The following is a 17,774-nucleotide window of genomic DNA, read 5'->3' as shown; positions in this document are numbered from 1 at the left end:
TAAGCTAAAAACTGAATGCTCTCTCCAGGCTGGAAAGGGTATAGCCGGCAGGAGGAGCTAACACTTTTTAGTCTAGTGTCACCTCCTAGTGGCAGGAGCAGCTATACCCACGGTCCTGTGTCCCCCAATGATACGAGTGAGAAAGTCTGTTTTATTCCGGATCCCTACTCTACATCACATATTGTTCCTCAGGCACTGCACTCACTATAACACAATGTGTAAGTTCTGATTGCGGGATCCCTTTCAGTTTTTCCTTAGCAGACCCACTAACAGGGATTTAATTTTCAGCCAAAGAGCAACACTTTAGCTCAGTCTACACTTCAGTAATAAGCAATGTACCTTGTAGATCTGTGACTTTAACCTTCATGTCATAAGAACCAGTGAGCAGGTAGTGTGCTCCCGGGGAGAATCGGACAGACCGCACATCACTGGTGTGTGGGTGATAACTCTGTACCATTCGACCTCCTCTGATGTCATACAGCATACAACTAGAATCCTCCTGGCCTGTGGCAAGCAGCCTTCCACTAGGATCCACTGCCACTGAGGCCACTGCACTGCCTGAATGAAGAGGAAACAGCCACAGTTCAGTTAAATAACATAAAAGCAGTTAAAAGACACTATAGAAACTAAAAATTACAGATCACAAAAGATGAATTTGGAATTGAGTTTTGTGTCATTATCTGCAGACATTCTCCGCACTGCGGAGGTTAGGATTTCTTCAAAACCGAGAGGGATAAGCATTGATCTAACAGAAGGAGTGAAGATAAAATCGAAATTTGTTATAAATCCATTTAAAACTTTGGAACTGATTTCATTTCTGGCACACCATTCTCCAGAAATGTGTAATCGGGAACTCCATTCTGATGATTCCTGCATTTAAGGCTAGTTTTAGTTTTATAGAGCCAGATGCTGCCTTTCCCCACTGGAGCCCATTAACTACACTGGTTTTTCTTCAGCTGAATCCTGGCACTCATGCCGGAAACAGGCAGGATCACCACCGGGTCCCATCATTATAGTCAGTGGGGTCTGGTGGTGCTCCGGCCTATGATATGATGAACTCCGGTAGACTGCCAGAACAGCCCGACGGATAGTTTAGTGTAAAACTAGCCTTAAATGGATTTACTATAAATCTGGACTTTTATCTTCTTAGACTACTTTCACACTTGCGGCAGAGGATTCCGGCAGGCAGTTCTGTCGCCGGAACTGCCTGCCGGATCAGTCAAAACGTATGCAAACTGATGGCATTTGTCAGATGGATCAGGATCCTGATCCATATGACCATTGCATTAAAATGCCGGATCCGTCTCTCTGGTGTCATCCGGAAAAACGGATACGGCATTCTTTTTTTTTTCACATTTTTTGCAGTCTAAGCATGCGCACACCGCAATGCCGGATCAGTTTTGACGCAACACTTGGGGCCGCATCCGGCATTAATGCATTCCAATGGGAAAAAATGCCGGATCCGGCATATCTTCCGGAACTTTGGACGGAGATAAAACCGCAGCATGCTGCAGTATTATCTCAGTCCTGAAAAGTAAAAAAGACTGAACTGAAGACATCCTGATGCATCCCGAATGGATTCATCTCCATTCAGAATGCATTAGGATAACACTGATCAGTTATTTTACGGTATTGAGCCCCTAGGACGGAACTCAATGCCAGAAAAGAATAACTCTACTGTGAAAGTACCCCAAGTCTAGTTTTACACTAGTGGCAAGGAACTCCGGCAGGCTGTTCCAGCGGGTGAACAGCCTGTCGGATCTGTGCTGCAGCTAGTGCACACGTGCCCCCCAACTACCGCTCCGGCCCCATCGACTATAATGGGGGCGGTCCAGAGTTCTGGCGGCAGCACGGCAAACATGCCGAGAGGCGGCCGGAATAAAAGTATGACATGTAAATGGAGCTGCAGCGGTAGTCCGGGGGCACGTGTTCACCCGCCGGAAAAGCCTGCCAGAGTCCCTTGCCGCTAGTGTTAAAGTACCCTTACTCCTTCTGATGATCAATGCTTATCCCCCGTTAAGTTAACTATGTTTCTGCATACACAAGAAAGACTGCCTTAAAAAGAAACGGTCATCTTGAAAATGCAGTGTAACCTACAGGTAGCATGATACATAGTTTATGGGAAAGATTTGGTCAAACTTGAAATTTATATATTAAAATTCTTGCTCATTCTGAGCTTTGAAGTCCAGGAGGCTGTCCCATCAGTGACTGAAGTCCAGGAGGCTGTCCCATCAGTGACTGAAGTCCAGGAGGCTGTCCCATCAGTGACTGAAGTCCAGGAGGCTGTCCCATCAGTGACTGAAGTCCAGGAGGCTGTCCCATCAGTGACTGAAGTCCAGGAGGCTGTCCCATCAGTGACTGAAGTCCAGGAGGCTGTCCCATCAGTGACTGAAGTCCAGGAGGCTGTCCTATCAGTGACTGAAGTCCAGGAGGCAGTCCTATCAGTGACTGAAGTCCAGGAGGCAGTCCTATCAGTGACTGAAGTCCAGGAGGCTGTCCTATCAGTGACTGAAGTCCAGGAGGCTGTCCTATCAGTGACTGAAGTCCAGGAGGCTGTCCTATCAGTGACTGAAGTCCAGGAGGCTGTCCTATCAGTGACTGAAGTCCAGGAGGCTGTCCTATCAGTGATAGGACCGCCTCCTTGATATATCAAAGACCAGAATGAGCAGGAATTAAAAAAGGAAAAAGTTTTACTGAATCATTTCCCGTAAAATTGTATATTAATCTGCTGAGCTCCTCCTGATCTTTTACATGCTGCCTGCAGCTCAGACACCACGTTCAACCTGACAGGTTCCCTTTAACACCACAACATATATGTTACACATTACAGGTTTACTTACAACTGTGTGTGTGTCTAAGCACTATGGATTATTTCACACAAAGCTCCATGCAATTCAGGTGTTATTTAAAAAAAAAAAAAAAAAAAAATTCGCAGTTTTTTGTTTATCTTTTGGTTGCACATATTTGACATACATTTTCCTCTATAGATATAGGAAAATAACAGTAAGAGTAATGGACCCAAAAATACACTACATGTACCATTTCATAATTTCTTAACATCTGCTTGCAGCATTTTTACTTTTTTTTTTGCTGATAGTGGGGGACATTTACCAAAACTTTAACACCACTATTGTGGCATCAAAAAGTCGCAAATGATGGGGTACTCTATATTGGTGCCATAATGTCAGAGATGTGACTAATTTAGAGGCTTTTGCCTCTTAATAAATTAGATGCATCTTACGCCAGCGCCAGCCACTTAGCTTACAAATACTGATGAGAAACACTGACCAAATACTGACTATGTGAAAGTGTCCCAAAGGGGAGAAGAATGCCATTAGCCTATTTTCACATTTAGAAAAAGGTTTCCATTGTAGATTCTGCTGTGGATTTTGAAAGGGTGAAATCCATGGCACAATTCTGCAATAAATCCTTACCCCTATGAGGAATGCAGATATCAATTTCTAAATTAACCCAAAAATCTATGCAGATGTTTTTCCATGAAGTGCGAATGGAGTTTTGAAAGACTGTATTGACTAGCTATATCTGAACCTGATCATAGCATTATGTAACTTTTTTTTAACCAAAGACCAGGCTAGTATGTATTTTTTTCATTTTACCACATGTGTTGCTTTTAGTAATTTCTTTTTAAATCCTCAACAACCAGTCTGCAGGGGTAGGAGGTGGGTAACAGACCAGCAACTAACAAAAACGAGATTTTTGTATAACTTACCAGTAAAATCTCTTTCTCGCTCTTTCCTTGGGGGACACAGAAGACCTTGGGTATAGCTCATCTCCCTAGGAGGCGTGACACTAAGTGAAGACTGTTAAGCCCCTCCTCCACAGCTATACCCTCAGCCTGGAGAGAGAGACTGCCAGTTGCGTGTCCAAGTAGTGAGAAAAGGCAAAGTCCAAAAATTGGAACCAACAAGCCAACTACCCAAAGGGTAAAACAAACTCGGAAACAGTCAGAGAAGAACAAAGAATGGGTGGGTGCTGTGTCCCCCAAGGAAAGAGCGAGAAAGAGATTTTACTGGTAAGTTATACAAAAATCTAGTTTTCTCGCCCAGTTTCCTTGGGGGACACAGAAGACCTTGGGACGTTCAAAAGCAGTCCAAAGGGGGAGGGACCACAGCACCAAGGCGAAGCACCCGAAGGCATCAAAAAAACCCCGCCGCCTGCAGACCAGGCGGCCCGAAACAGCATACGCCGAAGCCCGAGTATGCACCCTGTAGAACTCGGTAAGGTGTGCAAGGAAGACCAGTGACCGCCTTGCACAAATGCATGGCCGAAGCCTAATGCCTCCGGCCCAGGAAAAAAACCGACAACTCTGGCCAAATGAATGGTGACACCAAAAGCAGAACCCTGCCCTTGGTGCGGCAACCACAACAAGAGCCACTCTGAGAAAGCGGAGGAAAGCCACCCTGGAGGCCGTCAACCCTTTGCGCGGACCTCCTGGAAACACAAGAGACCGAATGTCGACAAGAGTCGGAGATCTCCAAGTAAAAACTGCAAGGTCCAAACAACGTCCAAATCGGTGAAGTGTCCGTTCCCTGGGGTGGGAAGGGGAGGACGACTGCCTCAATGAAATGAAAGACAAACACCATCTTCAGAAGGAAGGAAGAGACGGAATGGAGAACAGCCCTGTCCTGGGGGAAGACAGAAGGCTCGGAACAAGAAGGGCCGCCACTCAGGCACCCATCAGAGACACGATGGCTACAGAAACCCAACTGTTAGTAGAGGGAACTTCTGTAACGGCTCCAAGGAAAAATTGGAGCGCCAAGAGCCTAGTATGTAGTTCCCAGGACGGTACCGGAGGACAGTACAAAGGAACCCAAGAGCCGCTCCATGGAAGAAGTTCCTGACAGGCCCAGAGGGCCTGGGAACGCTGAAAGAGGAAGGACAGGAATGACACTTGATACTTCAAGCAACAGAGTCCCAGCCCCAGGTCCAGGCCGGACTGGAGAAAGACAGAACCATGGAGAAAGGCAGAGTGGGGGAACGCCCAGCTTCCCACAGAACCCCAGGTAAAACCCTAAGTCCTACCACAGATCCTGGACGAAAAACTCGGCTAGAAGCGAACACTAGCGAGCCCACTAGAGTTGCCTGGGCAAGCGGGTGAAAACCCAATGATCAGGCGCAGACCCGTAACACGGGTAGAACAGTCGGTAGAACTGGTCCCGTCGGCCCCCGAGCAAGGTTGTCCCGTATCCCCCCAGAGTGGGGAAGCAGAAGGACAAACGGACAGGAACCGAAGGGTCCGCCCAGCAACTGCCAGGACAAGACAGGCTAAAGCCGAAGCCAATGTAGCCACCACAGGAAGACGGACTACAGTTCCGGTGTGGGAGATTTAAAAGACAATCCTGACCAAATGGTAGTCCTCCCAAGTTACCGAGAAGGTGAATCCAAAAGCAGAAACATTGCCTAAAATGGAAAAAACGCAATCTGCACCCAGCGGGAGGACAGAAAACGGTAGACCCGGTAACTAGGCACACAGCTAGTACAGCCAGTGTGGACAAGGGAGACTCAAAAGGAACACCAGAACCATCCACATGAACAACCATGCTTTCCCCAGAGGGAAGGGCAGTGAAGGAACAGCCTCTGAAGCGTGGCCGGAACAGACGCCACATCGGAATGATCTGTACCGAATGGGAGCCAAACAGAGCCGGCGAGAAAAGGCAGGCGAGACAGAGGCCGGTATAACACCCTCCAACCGAAAGGGGGAGTGGGCAACAGAGAGGCCATAGGACAGCTCAAAAGCAGAACACCGCTACACAGAGACGCCCGGTTCACCGCCTCGCAGAAGGCGAATACCCTGAAGAACCCAAGGTGGAGGTCCCCCAGACCTGTATAAGCGAGCACCCAAGAGAAGTTGGGTGACCTTCCCAAGAATAGCGGCCCGAACCTGGTAGCAGATCAGACTGAAGCACCGAGGGCGCCAATCCGGAAAGAATCATACCACACTGCACCCGAAGAGGAGGAAATGGTATTAGGCGAGGGGACCGTAGTCCCGCCAGAGCCAACATAAAATGCGAAGGGCGCTGCAGACAGCGCTCTCGACCATGCGACCACTAGCACAGGGAAACAATGCCGCGGAAGGACAAATGGGCCAACGAAATGAATGAGTACCACCCAGCTCTGTGCAGTAGCGAACAGTAGAGCCCGTCTACTTAAATATAAGGTATTCATTTGTTGTTTATTGGACAACACCTTAGGCTTACACAGATGGACAGAATGATCTCCTTAGAGAATAGTGCAAGGCTTGCGGCAATCATCGTATCCCAAGAGAAAAAGTATGTCGCAGGAGGAAAGGAGGCATACGTACGAGTAGCCCCGTAAGCAGTGAGAAGGCCAACCCACCTACGGGACGAGAAGGAAACAACGCACAAGAACGTCCGCTCACTGCAAAAATATCACTCAGCGAAGAGGGCCAGCCACAGAGTGCCACAGTATCTACGGGAGTGCAAACTGAAAGGAGTTATGCACAAGACTAGTATGGTATGCGATGGAACGCAAACTGACCGCCCCGAAAAAGGGGGGAAATGTACCTGGCAAACTGCAGTGGGCAAGAATGCAAAGGCCTGCCCCAAAAAGGGGGTGATGCCCAAGGCCGTACCTACGTCAGAGAAGTAGGGCATACCATACTTCGCCCAGAAAGGCGCCATGCACATGGCCACACAGTATCCAGCAGGAACGCAGGAGGTCCACCTAGTGAAAAAGGGGGGCATGCACAGGGCTATCTTAGCATTAAGTGAGTGTGCAACAATTCACCCAACCCGAAATTTCGTGAGAGTGTAACTACTCCGCCAATGAAGGGGAACATGTGCAAGTCCAGTACAGCACATACAAGGACAGCCTTGAATCTTGTGAGCGTGCAAAATTCCACCCATGGAATGAGGGGTGGTCACGCACAAGGCCAGCACCGTATCCAATGGAAGCGCAAGCGTTCCACCCATGTTAGAGGCCATGCTCAAGGCCAGCAACGTATCTGGTGAGAGTGTAGTATGCCGCCCAGAAAAGGAAGGGGGGGGGGGGGGTCATGCACATGTCCAGCATCGCATCCAGGGAGAATGCGAGCAGTCGGTGAGAAAGTGTGTATGCCACCGAAGGAGGCATGCCCATGGCCGGCAGCGAATCCAGTGAGAGTGCGTACACCGCCCACAGAAGAGGGGTCATGCATATGGCCGGCCGCGGATCCAGAGAGAGTGCAAGCACCCCGCTATGTATAGGGGTCATGCACATGGCCAACAATGTACCGGCGAGAGAACAACCACCGACCGAGGGAGTGTATGTATGCCGCCACCCGGGAAGGAGGCATACCCAAGGCCGGCAGTGAATCCAATGAGAGTACATCATACCGCCTATGTAAGGTGGTCATGCACATGGCTGACAGTGAATCCAGTGAGAGTGCCGAATGCCGTCCACAGAAGGGAGTCATGCCTATGGCAGGCAGCGAATCCAGTGAGAGTGCCGTGTTCCACCTATGGAAGGGGGGCACGCACATGGCCAGCAGCGAACCCAGTGAGAGTGCCGTGTTCCACCTATGGAAGGGGGTCGTGCACATGGCCAGCATTGTATCCGGAGAAACTGCAGTAGGCCGCCAATGAAAGGGGGATCATGCACAAGGCCAACCCGCAGTTAGGGAGAGTGCAGTATCCCGCCCAGGAGGGGGGTCCTGCACATGGCAGGCACCATAACTGGAGAGGGTGACGAATGTTGCCTACAGAAAAGGCATGCACTTGACCAGCGCCGTAGCGCGGAAAGGGCAAGAAAACCACCTAGAAGGGGAAAAAAGACCCTGGCAGCGCCGCAGCCGGGGAGCGCGACACCATGCCGCCTATGGAAGGGGGGCATGTATACAGGCAGCACTCTGAGATGAGGCTGCAGCGTCCTGCGCAGCCCACAAGTCATATATATAATAAAAACTTTTTTTTTTTTTTTTTTTAACACACAGCCTCACTGAGGCAGAAAAAAATAAAATAAAAGGGGGGGGGGGCCACCTACAGGGCACAGATCCACCCATACAGGCCCATCGGAAGCCGGCCTGTACCCAAAGGGTTAACAGGGATCCGGCCTGGGGGGCGGCACTGCGATCCTCTGGGGGCGGGGGAACCTCCAGGCGGGAAGAATTCGCGCCTGGAGAAGTTCCAGCCCCCTCCAACAGAGGCCTGAATTTGCGGCCTAGTAGGGCGTGAAGCTGGGGCCTAAATTTTTAGCGGCGCCCGGCTGACCGGGGCCGCACAGTATTTAAAGTACCGGCCGGCCTACGGAGCGGCACATACCGGCCGCGGGTGCCCACCCCGCGGGCCGTAAGAGCCGGGGCCTAAATTTTTAGCGGCGCCCGGATGACCGGGGCCGCACAGTACTTAAAGTACCAGCCGGGCCTACGGAGCGGCACATACCGGCCGCGGGTGCCCACCACGCGAGCCGGGGACCCGGATAGAGCGGGATCGCGGCCTTGAAGTGGAACACAAGTTTTGTTCCGACGGTCGGCCGGGGCTGTTGAAGCGCTCATTTTGCAGGCCGCGGTGCCCACCCAGCTGTCCGGAAGTGAGGACCCTGCACCCGGCAGCCATTTCACCCCTGGAGCGGGCACCTGCCTAGAACAGCGCTCCATATGGCCGGCAGCTACAACCTCCTTTCCCCTGGAACGGTGTCCGTGAGAGTAGGGAGGGTCAGTGGCAGCAAGGCGCGGGCCCTCTGGCCCTGAAGTAGTGGCCGGTAAGAGGGAGGGGGACCCTGAGACCGGGTCTGTGAGGGTGGACGCCTGCATAACCCCTCCATCAGGGGCAGCTAGTTGCGGACCTCCGCAGCTCCCTAGGCATTCTTCTTGTAGGGAGAAGGGTGCCAATGTCCTGGAGGCCAGGAGAGAGGGAGCAGAATGTCGCCCTGCGACAGCCCAGGAGCCAGCCTAGGTCTAGCATGGGCAGAAGGGTCCATAGGCCCAGTATAGGGTCAGGCACGCAGGAGACCGGGGGGGACGGGGGACGTAGGGCTGGAGAAGCCTCTCTCTCACCATAGTCGTCTTCACCCTCGGTCCGTTCCAGCAGGGTCGCCCCTTCAGCTACTGGCACCGTAGTGGCAGGACGCTGGGAGAGGGACTTGGCGTGCGGGCGACCCTTGCGCTGGCGGGATGTAGGGGAGCGAGGCTGCCCTGATCCACCTTGCCTTCTGTGGGGGAGGCAGCAGTGCGGGTGACCGGCACTGGCGCAGCTCAACCCCGGGAGAACAGAGAGGTCTAGTGCGTCTCTGTTATCCCTGATGATCTGGAACAAAAATAAAATAAAAAAGTAAAAAACTAAAATTGAAACAAGGAGAAAGCAGCCCTGCAGAGCAGGGAGTGTCTTGCCTCCTTGGACACTAAGCAAAAACTGGCAGTCTCTCTCTCCAGGCTGAGGGTATAGCTGTGGAGGAGGGGCTTAACAGTCTTCACTTAGTGTCACGCCTCCTAGGGAGATGAGCTATACCCAAGGTCTTCTGTGTCCCCCAAGGAAACTGGGCGAGAAACTACAATAGTATAGTAACTATAACTACAAGTCACTAATTTACCTGTTCCATGGAAAGTAGTTCCAATCACTCGAACACAGCTGGGAACCCGCAGATCCCAAAATCTGACAGTCTTATCTTGAGATCCTGATGCAATCATCCAACCGCTCCAAGTGTAAAGAGCCAAGATATGCCCTGTCACACAAGGTCAGAAATGTTAGTTACCAGGTTAGAAAAAAAGTATGAATGCAAAGTATGTGTGGTGTTCAAAATTAAAAAGTCTTTGAGGCAATGTGTAGTTGTCAAAAACAGTGGTCCATGATGTAAGTGATGTTGCAACCAGATATGCCGTAATTTTCACTTTATAAATACGCACGTAGGTTTTAGAGAAGGAAAATATTTTTCATCAGACCTCAGATCAGACAGTAAAACAAACAACTTACCGCTCCGGACAGCACGCTCTTCCTGCACTCACCGCTCCCTGGTCTTCTGCACTGTGACCGGACGTTGCACAGCCTCAGGTCACAGTGCAGGCCTATGTGCACTACATCCTATAGCTATACGGAGTCAGCACACAGCACAGCGGGCGCCCGGAAGAAGACCAGGGAGCAGTGAGCACAGCGCCTAATGCATAATAATGAGCGCTTACAAAATGAAAGTGCTTAGTATTTGCTTTATGACATTTTCCCTCATTTTTGGGATAAGAAAGTGTGTCTTATAAAGCAAAAAATACAGGATCCTGAAACAATTGTTGAGCTTGATGTGACCCTACAGTGATGCTTACCGGTGTGCCCGCTTAATGCATGAAGTCCCTGCCCCCGCTGGCAGTCTGTAGTGTAGATATTACAGTCGCCTGCTCCTGCACTGATTAATATTGCACCACCGCTTTCTGGCCCTTCCATAAAAGCCAAGTCTCTGATCGTCCCATCATGCATGCTGAATTCCAAATCTGGCCCTGAAAAGGCAAGATTCTGCATTAAAGTCTCCGGTACGATACAAGGACAATAGGACATGTTTGACATTTAATTTAGACAAAGTTACCTCATGCGCTGCTCACGCTTTATAATATATTGTAGTAGGGTCACACTGAGTAATTATCAAATGTTGCGCAAAGGGCTTGGTCCCTATAAGGACCTTCGCTGCACTACAAATTACAATATACATATACAAACAGCTGCAGTAATAGCTTATGTGACTGGTGAATGTTTATCACAACATCTGCATGTGATTTTTTTTCATGATCATCAGAAAATGACGGAATCCCGTATTTATTTATTTTTTTAACTCGTTTTATTGGAGTTTAACAAGTAAGGCAAGTTACAGCATTATCAAGCAGGGTTAAATCCCACGCAGGGGATACATTGACATCATGAAATATCTCTACAACCTTGTATCCAACATGAAGAGAGATCCAGTCTCGATCAGGAAGACGTAATCAGCAGATATAATGAAGCGGCATTCCAGAGCACGAGATCCGCATATTATTATACAGCAGGAGCACGAACCATATCAGCCACCGAGTACATGCATGCATTATGTAGAGTTAAAGGAGACGAACACCACTCTCCCCATACCTTATGGAACTTTTGTGGGCATTTCCTGTGAATAAATACAATTTTTTCCATACTCGCAGCGTGGTTGACCAGCGATTTCCATTGGCCAAGTGTGGGTGCCCTATCAGCCATCCATCTCAAGGCAATAGCTTATCTAGCGAAGAACAGAGCCTCACTCAAGAATACCCTGTGGTAATGTCCCCAAATCTCCTCATCTAATATACCCAGAACACAAATCTTAGGACAAAGCGGTACTGCAGAGGGGACCATAGTTGTCAATACCTCTATCACTGCTCTCCAGAAGCCTTTTAAATACATACAATCCCACATGAGGTGCCAGAAGTCAGCACCATCCTGTAAGCATCTATGTCATCTATTGTGTGGTAGTCTGCCCATTTTGTGCAGTCTAGTGGGCGTGAGGTAGCTTCTGTGCAGAACAAACAACTGGATCAACCTGTTATTGATCGACGGGGAGACCTTCATCGGAGCCATCAAGGCTTCATTCCAGTCATCAGCCGTCAGAGAAGGTATTGAGATTTTCCACTTCCCCTCAATAGCGAGGGGGTTCAACAGCATTCGATTATTGAGCAGGTGCGTATAAAGCACAGAAATGATACCCCTCGGGCCCTGTGATCTTAGAATTCCTATTAGAGGGTATTTTGAAATGTTTTGTTCTTTTTCCCCAAATTGAGCCGTTATCTGCAGCTGAGGCACGCGCTATCTAAAGAAAAAAATTCCGGGGTAACTCGAATTTCTCCTGCATCTGTGAGAAGGAGTGCAGAGTGCCCTCAACATATAAGTCTCGCAGGATGAGGACCCCATGGGATTTCCACAGATTCACCCCTTCTAATTCTCTCAAATGAGTAAACATGGGGTTATCCCATATTGGAATATCATCCGGGAGGTCTTTGAGTGACTGCATCTTAGCAGCGCTCCATACCTGATGAGCCAATCTATGTATAGGGAGCAGGCGTTTGGGGACGGAACGTGACTCTTCCAGTACAGGCCATAGGGAAGACATGTGTAAATATTCTCTAAGATAGTATTCTGCGTTCGGCAATTCTGAAGCGGAGATTCAAGAAGTTAAGAATTTCAACTGACCAGCCAGGTAATATAGGAAAAAAAAATCAGGTAGGGCAGCTCCCCCCTCTAACCTAGATCTCTGTAGAACATTAAGGGATAGCTTCCGTCTAGACTCTCCCCAGATAAAATTAGCCACCAGTGAATGAATGTGACCAAAGAATCCCTTCGGTACCGGAGTGCATGCATGTGCCAGGAGATACAGGCCCTTGGGCAAAAGAATCATTTTGACCAGGTTTAATCTCCCATGATTGAGAACGGTAGGGACTTCCACGTTCTGAATTTATCAGTAAACAGAGGTTCCAGGGGTGCTATATTTAAAGTATATGCCAGTTGGGGATCTCTGGTGATCACAATCCCCAGGTACTTGAAGTGGTCCACCACCAGTAAGTTACAGTATTGTGAGGGCCACGTATGTGTCCATAGGGGCATAACTGCGGATTTCGTCCAATTTATGTGCAAACCCGAGTACACCCCAAATATTAATATTATTTCAATCGCACTAGGGAGCGTAGTCTCAGGTTTATCCATAAAAAGAAGGAGATCATCCGCATATAATCCCACTTTATCAATCTCCCATGCTCACACCTCTGAAGACCTGATCTTGCCCGATTCTGAGGGCGAGATGTTCTATCGCTGGCGAACAGTAGCGGCGACAGGGGACACCCTTGCCTAGTGCCTCTATGGCGCTCAAAAGACTCTGAATGCGACCCATTTACTAATATGCTTGCTTTGGGAAGCTGGTATAATATCTCCACCCACTTGATAAACTTAGAGCCAAAGCCAAAGCTCTGTAACACTTCTATTAAGTACAACCACTCCACTGAGTCAAAAGCCTTAGCCGTATCTAGCGATGCCAGGGCCCAGTGCTTATCTCCTGCCAATCCTATCTGCGCGATGGACTGCGCTCTCCTAATGTTATCAGATGTCGATCTGCCCGGTATGAAACTTGACTGATCTTTATGTACTATAGTGGAGATTACCTTGTTCAGTCTAATAGCCTAGTAAGTATTTTATAATCTAGGTTCTTTAGCGAGATTGGTCTATATGACCCACACTCCAGAGGGTCTTTGTCTGGCTTCAGGATCACCACTATAGTAGCATCATAAATGGACTCTGATAACCGTTGCTGAGTAGCCAGGTACAATTTAAGAAGTTGGGGTCCCAATACATCAGCATATTTAGAATACACTTCTACCGGAATTCCGTCCGGGGGGGGTACATGCTGTTACTACGTACAATTTGAGCAAGTAATTTGCCCGCCTGATTACCCGTCTCAAAGGATTGCTGCTTTAAAAAGAATAAATTGCGCTCACTCTTTTCCCTGAGGTGCATCATATAAAGCTTACCTTTAAGCATCCATTCTTGTCTATTCACTTCAGAGGGATTGGACCTAAATAAGTTCTCTGCCTCCTTGCAATTAGTATGTAATTCCAGTTCCTTGCGCGCAGAATCTCTTTTGATATAGGATATGGACGACTTGAGGCATCCCCTCAAGTAGGCTTTCATCGTCTCCCAGAGTAACAAATCATCAGTCATCTCATCCTGCACTTCCAGAAAAAACTGAAGCTGATCAGGAATTCTATAATTCGCGGTTATAAGAGACATACAGAATGGATGAATGCGCATTTTGATATTCTGCTTGACAACATCATGAAGTCTAAGTTGAGCAAAAACCGGTGCATGATCCGAGGGTCCCTGTGGTCCATATCCAACATCCACAAGATCTGTGTATACTGCTGCATTGCCTAGAAGATAATCAATTCTGGACAAGGCACCCCTGGCAGGAGTGAAGCAGGAGTACTCCTTCTGAAGCGGATGTTTCAGTCTTCACATATCTAACCATCCCAGTTCCGTAATCATTCTAGAAAGGTTGGTGACATGTTGAGTGCAACCATCTACTCCCCTTCCTGAGTGAAATCTATCCATATCTTCATGCAACACTAAATTAAAATCAACCATACAGAGTAGTTTAGCATTGGGATACTGCGCAGCAAAGCTCATCGCCACCAGGAATATGGTTACAGTAGCAGGGGGGGGATTGTATATGTTGATCACGACATATGGAACACAATTGATGAATGCATATACAAGGATATATTGCTGAACCTCCCATCTAATGTTCTTATGAACAAGTATAGTCACTCCTCTGGAATGCGTCGACCCGAACGCATTTAGTGACCACTGAACCCATGGCTTCTTGATTCTATTCCCTGTTTCTGGTGTCAAGTGGGTCTCCTGCAATCCCAGAATATGGGGACTGTACTGGCGTAGATGAGAGAATACAGCAATCCTTTTCCTAGGGCTGCTCAATCCTCTTACATTCCAGGATACAACATTCAAATCTGCCATCTATAATCAGACATCTTATTCTTCAAATAGATCAATACCCCAACACCAGAGAGATAAAGAGCCTCTTCTTTGGACCTGCTTTCATGTACCCTCTGCGCTAGCTTAGTATGAATAGTGTATGCCTTTAACAGAATAAACAGTGTATCACTTAACTGTAGTGTAACAGATAATTGAGTGAACCTGTAAATGATGACATCGCTGCCATCTTGTGGTGAGTTACCGGAGACCTGCATAGTGCAATATGATGTTAAACCTATGCAGGTGTCTGCTCGGCCCCGTAGCAAACAAAGAAAATAATATTGCATAATGTGTGCACATACAGAGATTTAAAGAAGGAGAAATGAAAAAAGGGGATAAGATAAAGGAGGAGAAGGGAAGGAAGAAGGCAGCATCCCGCCGCCATATCAGAGTGATAAATAAAGGGGATTTCTCCCTAGTCCCAGACAATGATGTTAAAAGTCAGCGGAACGCATGGAACGCATCTAGCAGGTGGGTGTAGCAGTGTGAACAAAATACTTGCGACTTCTGCGAAGGTAGTAACGTTAGTGAGGTCTTGGGCGACTTGGTCTCTTGGAGATCCATTCCTCCGCCTCCTTTGTATCAACGGAAAAAAGTTTTTTATCCATCAATCACCCAAAGACGCGCCGGATAAGCCATGGAATATTGTAGGTTTAAATCACGTAGTCGTCGCTTGACTGATATGAAGGTGGCCCTCTTCTTTTGTAGCTCAGCTGAAAAATCAGGAAATAGCGATATATTTGCGCTTTCATGTTTGATGTCACGCTTGTTTCTTGCTTGACTCAGGATAAGAACTCTATCCTTCCAATTAAGCATCCGCGCCAGCAGGGGCCTTGGGGGAGCTCCTGGTGGGGGAGGCCTGGCGGGAACCCGACGCGCTCTCTCAACAGCGTAGGCGCTAGAAAATGGCGCTTCAGGAAATTGCGCCTTGAACCAAATTTCCAGAAAAGTGGCCGGATCAGAGCCCTCCGCTCTCTCTGGTAGACCCAGGATCCTGACGTTATTACGTCTGGCTCTGTTCTCAAGGTCGTCACACTTTTGCTGCGATAGGCTCACAGACCTTTCCACATCGTGCACTCTGCCAACAAGTGGTCTAGTAAGATCTTCCAAAGCCGAGACCCTGTCTTCTGTGTGACGCACTCGCTCCCAGAGCTGCTGCACATCTTGCCTCAGCAGGCCCAGGTCCACCTTCACTTCCTCTATTTTACGAGTGAGGTCTGACATGTAGGGATCGCTGTTAAAAGCTGATCAGAGACAGTTTTTAAAGTAAGCTCAGGCTCCCCCGTACCTTCCGCCTCAGACTGCTGTGCTGCTAGACCTCGCATGACTGCCGCTCGCGGTGTAGTAGGAGCGGCGGCGCCATTTTGGGCCTCTTGCCTTACATATTCTCAGCTTTTCAGCCGCCGACTGCGATTTGCTGGGGCCCATCGCCAACTTCCCAGGTCTTCTCCTCCTCTTCTGCACTTGCCACTCAGTGTTGTGGATGGCCAGTATGCCAGGATGGTGCAGGATTCTATACGGGGCACGGAGCAGTCTTCAAGTTTTTGTAGCCAACTTGCTGTATACACAGGCAAGGATCACTTGGGGCAAGGGACAGAGACAGCTCTATTATACAGCAGGAGGACTAGGTAACGCAGCACAGAATCACTATACACAAGGACAACGCTGCACACATCTCCTATATGCCTCTTTGGTCCCTGGGGGAAGGGTCTGCACTCCTCCACCTACCGGAGACCATAATAATCCATTGCATTCCACTGTTAAATTGAATAGTTAAAATCAGAAACCAGTAAAGGAATCTGACCGTACAGAATTTCATGGCCGTTGTACCCACACATACTGTAGTAGATGATATTTTAAATGACATACACGTGATTACAGGCTGTCACTAGAAACAAGGTTTATACATTCTTAGGGGGGTACTCCAGCTTTTTGATATCGATGACCTACCCTCTGGATAGGTCATCAATATTAAAACTATGGGGGTCCAACACTTGACACCGACTAGCTACAGTATGCCCGCAGGGCCACTACACGGTGGAGGGAGCCTTTTGGTTCCAGTTCCTTCCACGGTTTAGTTTCTGGCATCGGCGAAACAGCTGAATGGCGGGGTGCCGGATGTGGGACTGCCAACCAATCCGATATTAAAAGCTGGAATACCCCTTTAAAGTTGTGGTAGATCCCAGGGTCATAAGAAGTGGAGTTTGTGTTTCCTCCAGGACAGCATGGACTCCGGACATAGGCTTCCGAACTATTTCAGAGGAGAAATCACTCAATAGGAATCATCTCTGTTAACCCATTATGAAACGTTAGAAAAAAAAAAACTCTTTATGGATGCAGTATGGCACATAACATAAAATATTACTAATGTCAGGCAAGGGTACAAGAAAAGTGCAGTATGTGACAATCTGTCTTACCTGTTGCATTACATGTTTCAGCATTAAAAGGCAGCACCTTCACATACTTGTCATTAGATCCAGTAGCTAGCAGCTGCCCGCATGGGCTCCAGGCCACACAGTAAATGGACCCTTTGTGGTGTTTGTTCCTCTTAAATCGAACCATTGGCTGTATGGGGCTGCTTGGGGTGCTGAAACAACAGTAACATGGATATGGATAGGTGTACATCGCTGATGGCCTATGTAAGCCATCCTAAGTTGTGTCACTTACTGCAATAACTGACTCTAAGATCCTATACCTGGTAGTATCCAAGGAGTCTGGGTAAGCGCAAACTCTGAGAGTCTTGGAATTTGATCCAACAGCATAAAGTGACCCACTGGGGTGAAAAGCCACAGCTCTGACTGCTTGAGTATCCTCCAGGGTTGTCAGACAGATAAACTGCTGCTTTGATTTTCCATCTGGCTGTTAAAGGGACATAATTGAAAAACGTTAATGGTAAGAATCCATGTGCAAACCATGAAGCTAAAAATCCACACTTAAGAGGAGAGACTTGGACTGCTGTAAACAAGTCAGTGTGCCTTTCTAATCAAAAGACTGTACCACAAATTTTGCTTTGACCAACATGACGAGTAATTTACAGCTATTAAAGGGGTTCTGCCATTATAACAGCTTACCCCCTATCTACAGGATAGGGATTAAGTGTCTGATCAGTGCCTGCTGGGACCATCAACAATCACTAGAACAGGTGCCTATGTTTGAATGAAGCTTTGAACATGCATGCTTGTGCCCAATCCCCCACTCATCGGCAGGACCCCAGCGATGGGACCCCTGTGGATAGAGGATATGTTGTAGTGATGGGACAAACCCTTCAAGTCCAAACAAGAAAGACTA

The 17,774-nt window shown here is 48.3% G+C and overlaps 1 protein-coding gene across 2 annotated transcripts in view; it reads right to left on the bottom strand.

Annotated features, from left to right (window-relative positions):
- The window catches only part of WDR47 (WD repeat domain 47), a 66,015-nt gene that overhangs the window by 8,659 nt on the left and 39,582 nt on the right, over positions 1 to 17,774 (bottom strand). For both annotated transcript variants that reach the window (XM_040406996.1, XM_040406997.1), the window contains exons 10-14: positions 17,182 to 17,345; positions 16,904 to 17,073; positions 10,268 to 10,438; positions 9,547 to 9,678; positions 340 to 558 (exon numbers count right to left, since the gene is read on the bottom strand). In XM_040406996.1, the coding sequence (XP_040262930.1) occupies positions 340 to 558; positions 9,547 to 9,678; positions 10,268 to 10,438; positions 16,904 to 17,073; positions 17,182 to 17,345 (856 nt within the window). The remainder of the gene's footprint in view (positions 1 to 339; positions 559 to 9,546; positions 9,679 to 10,267; positions 10,439 to 16,903; positions 17,074 to 17,181; positions 17,346 to 17,774) is intronic.

This window comes from Bufo bufo, chromosome 9 (genome assembly GCF_905171765.1).
Source record: "Bufo bufo chromosome 9, aBufBuf1.1, whole genome shotgun sequence".
In the NCBI taxonomy this organism is placed as follows: domain Eukaryota; kingdom Metazoa; phylum Chordata; class Amphibia; order Anura; family Bufonidae; genus Bufo; species Bufo bufo.
This window is presented reverse-complemented; position numbering and strand designations above follow the sequence as displayed.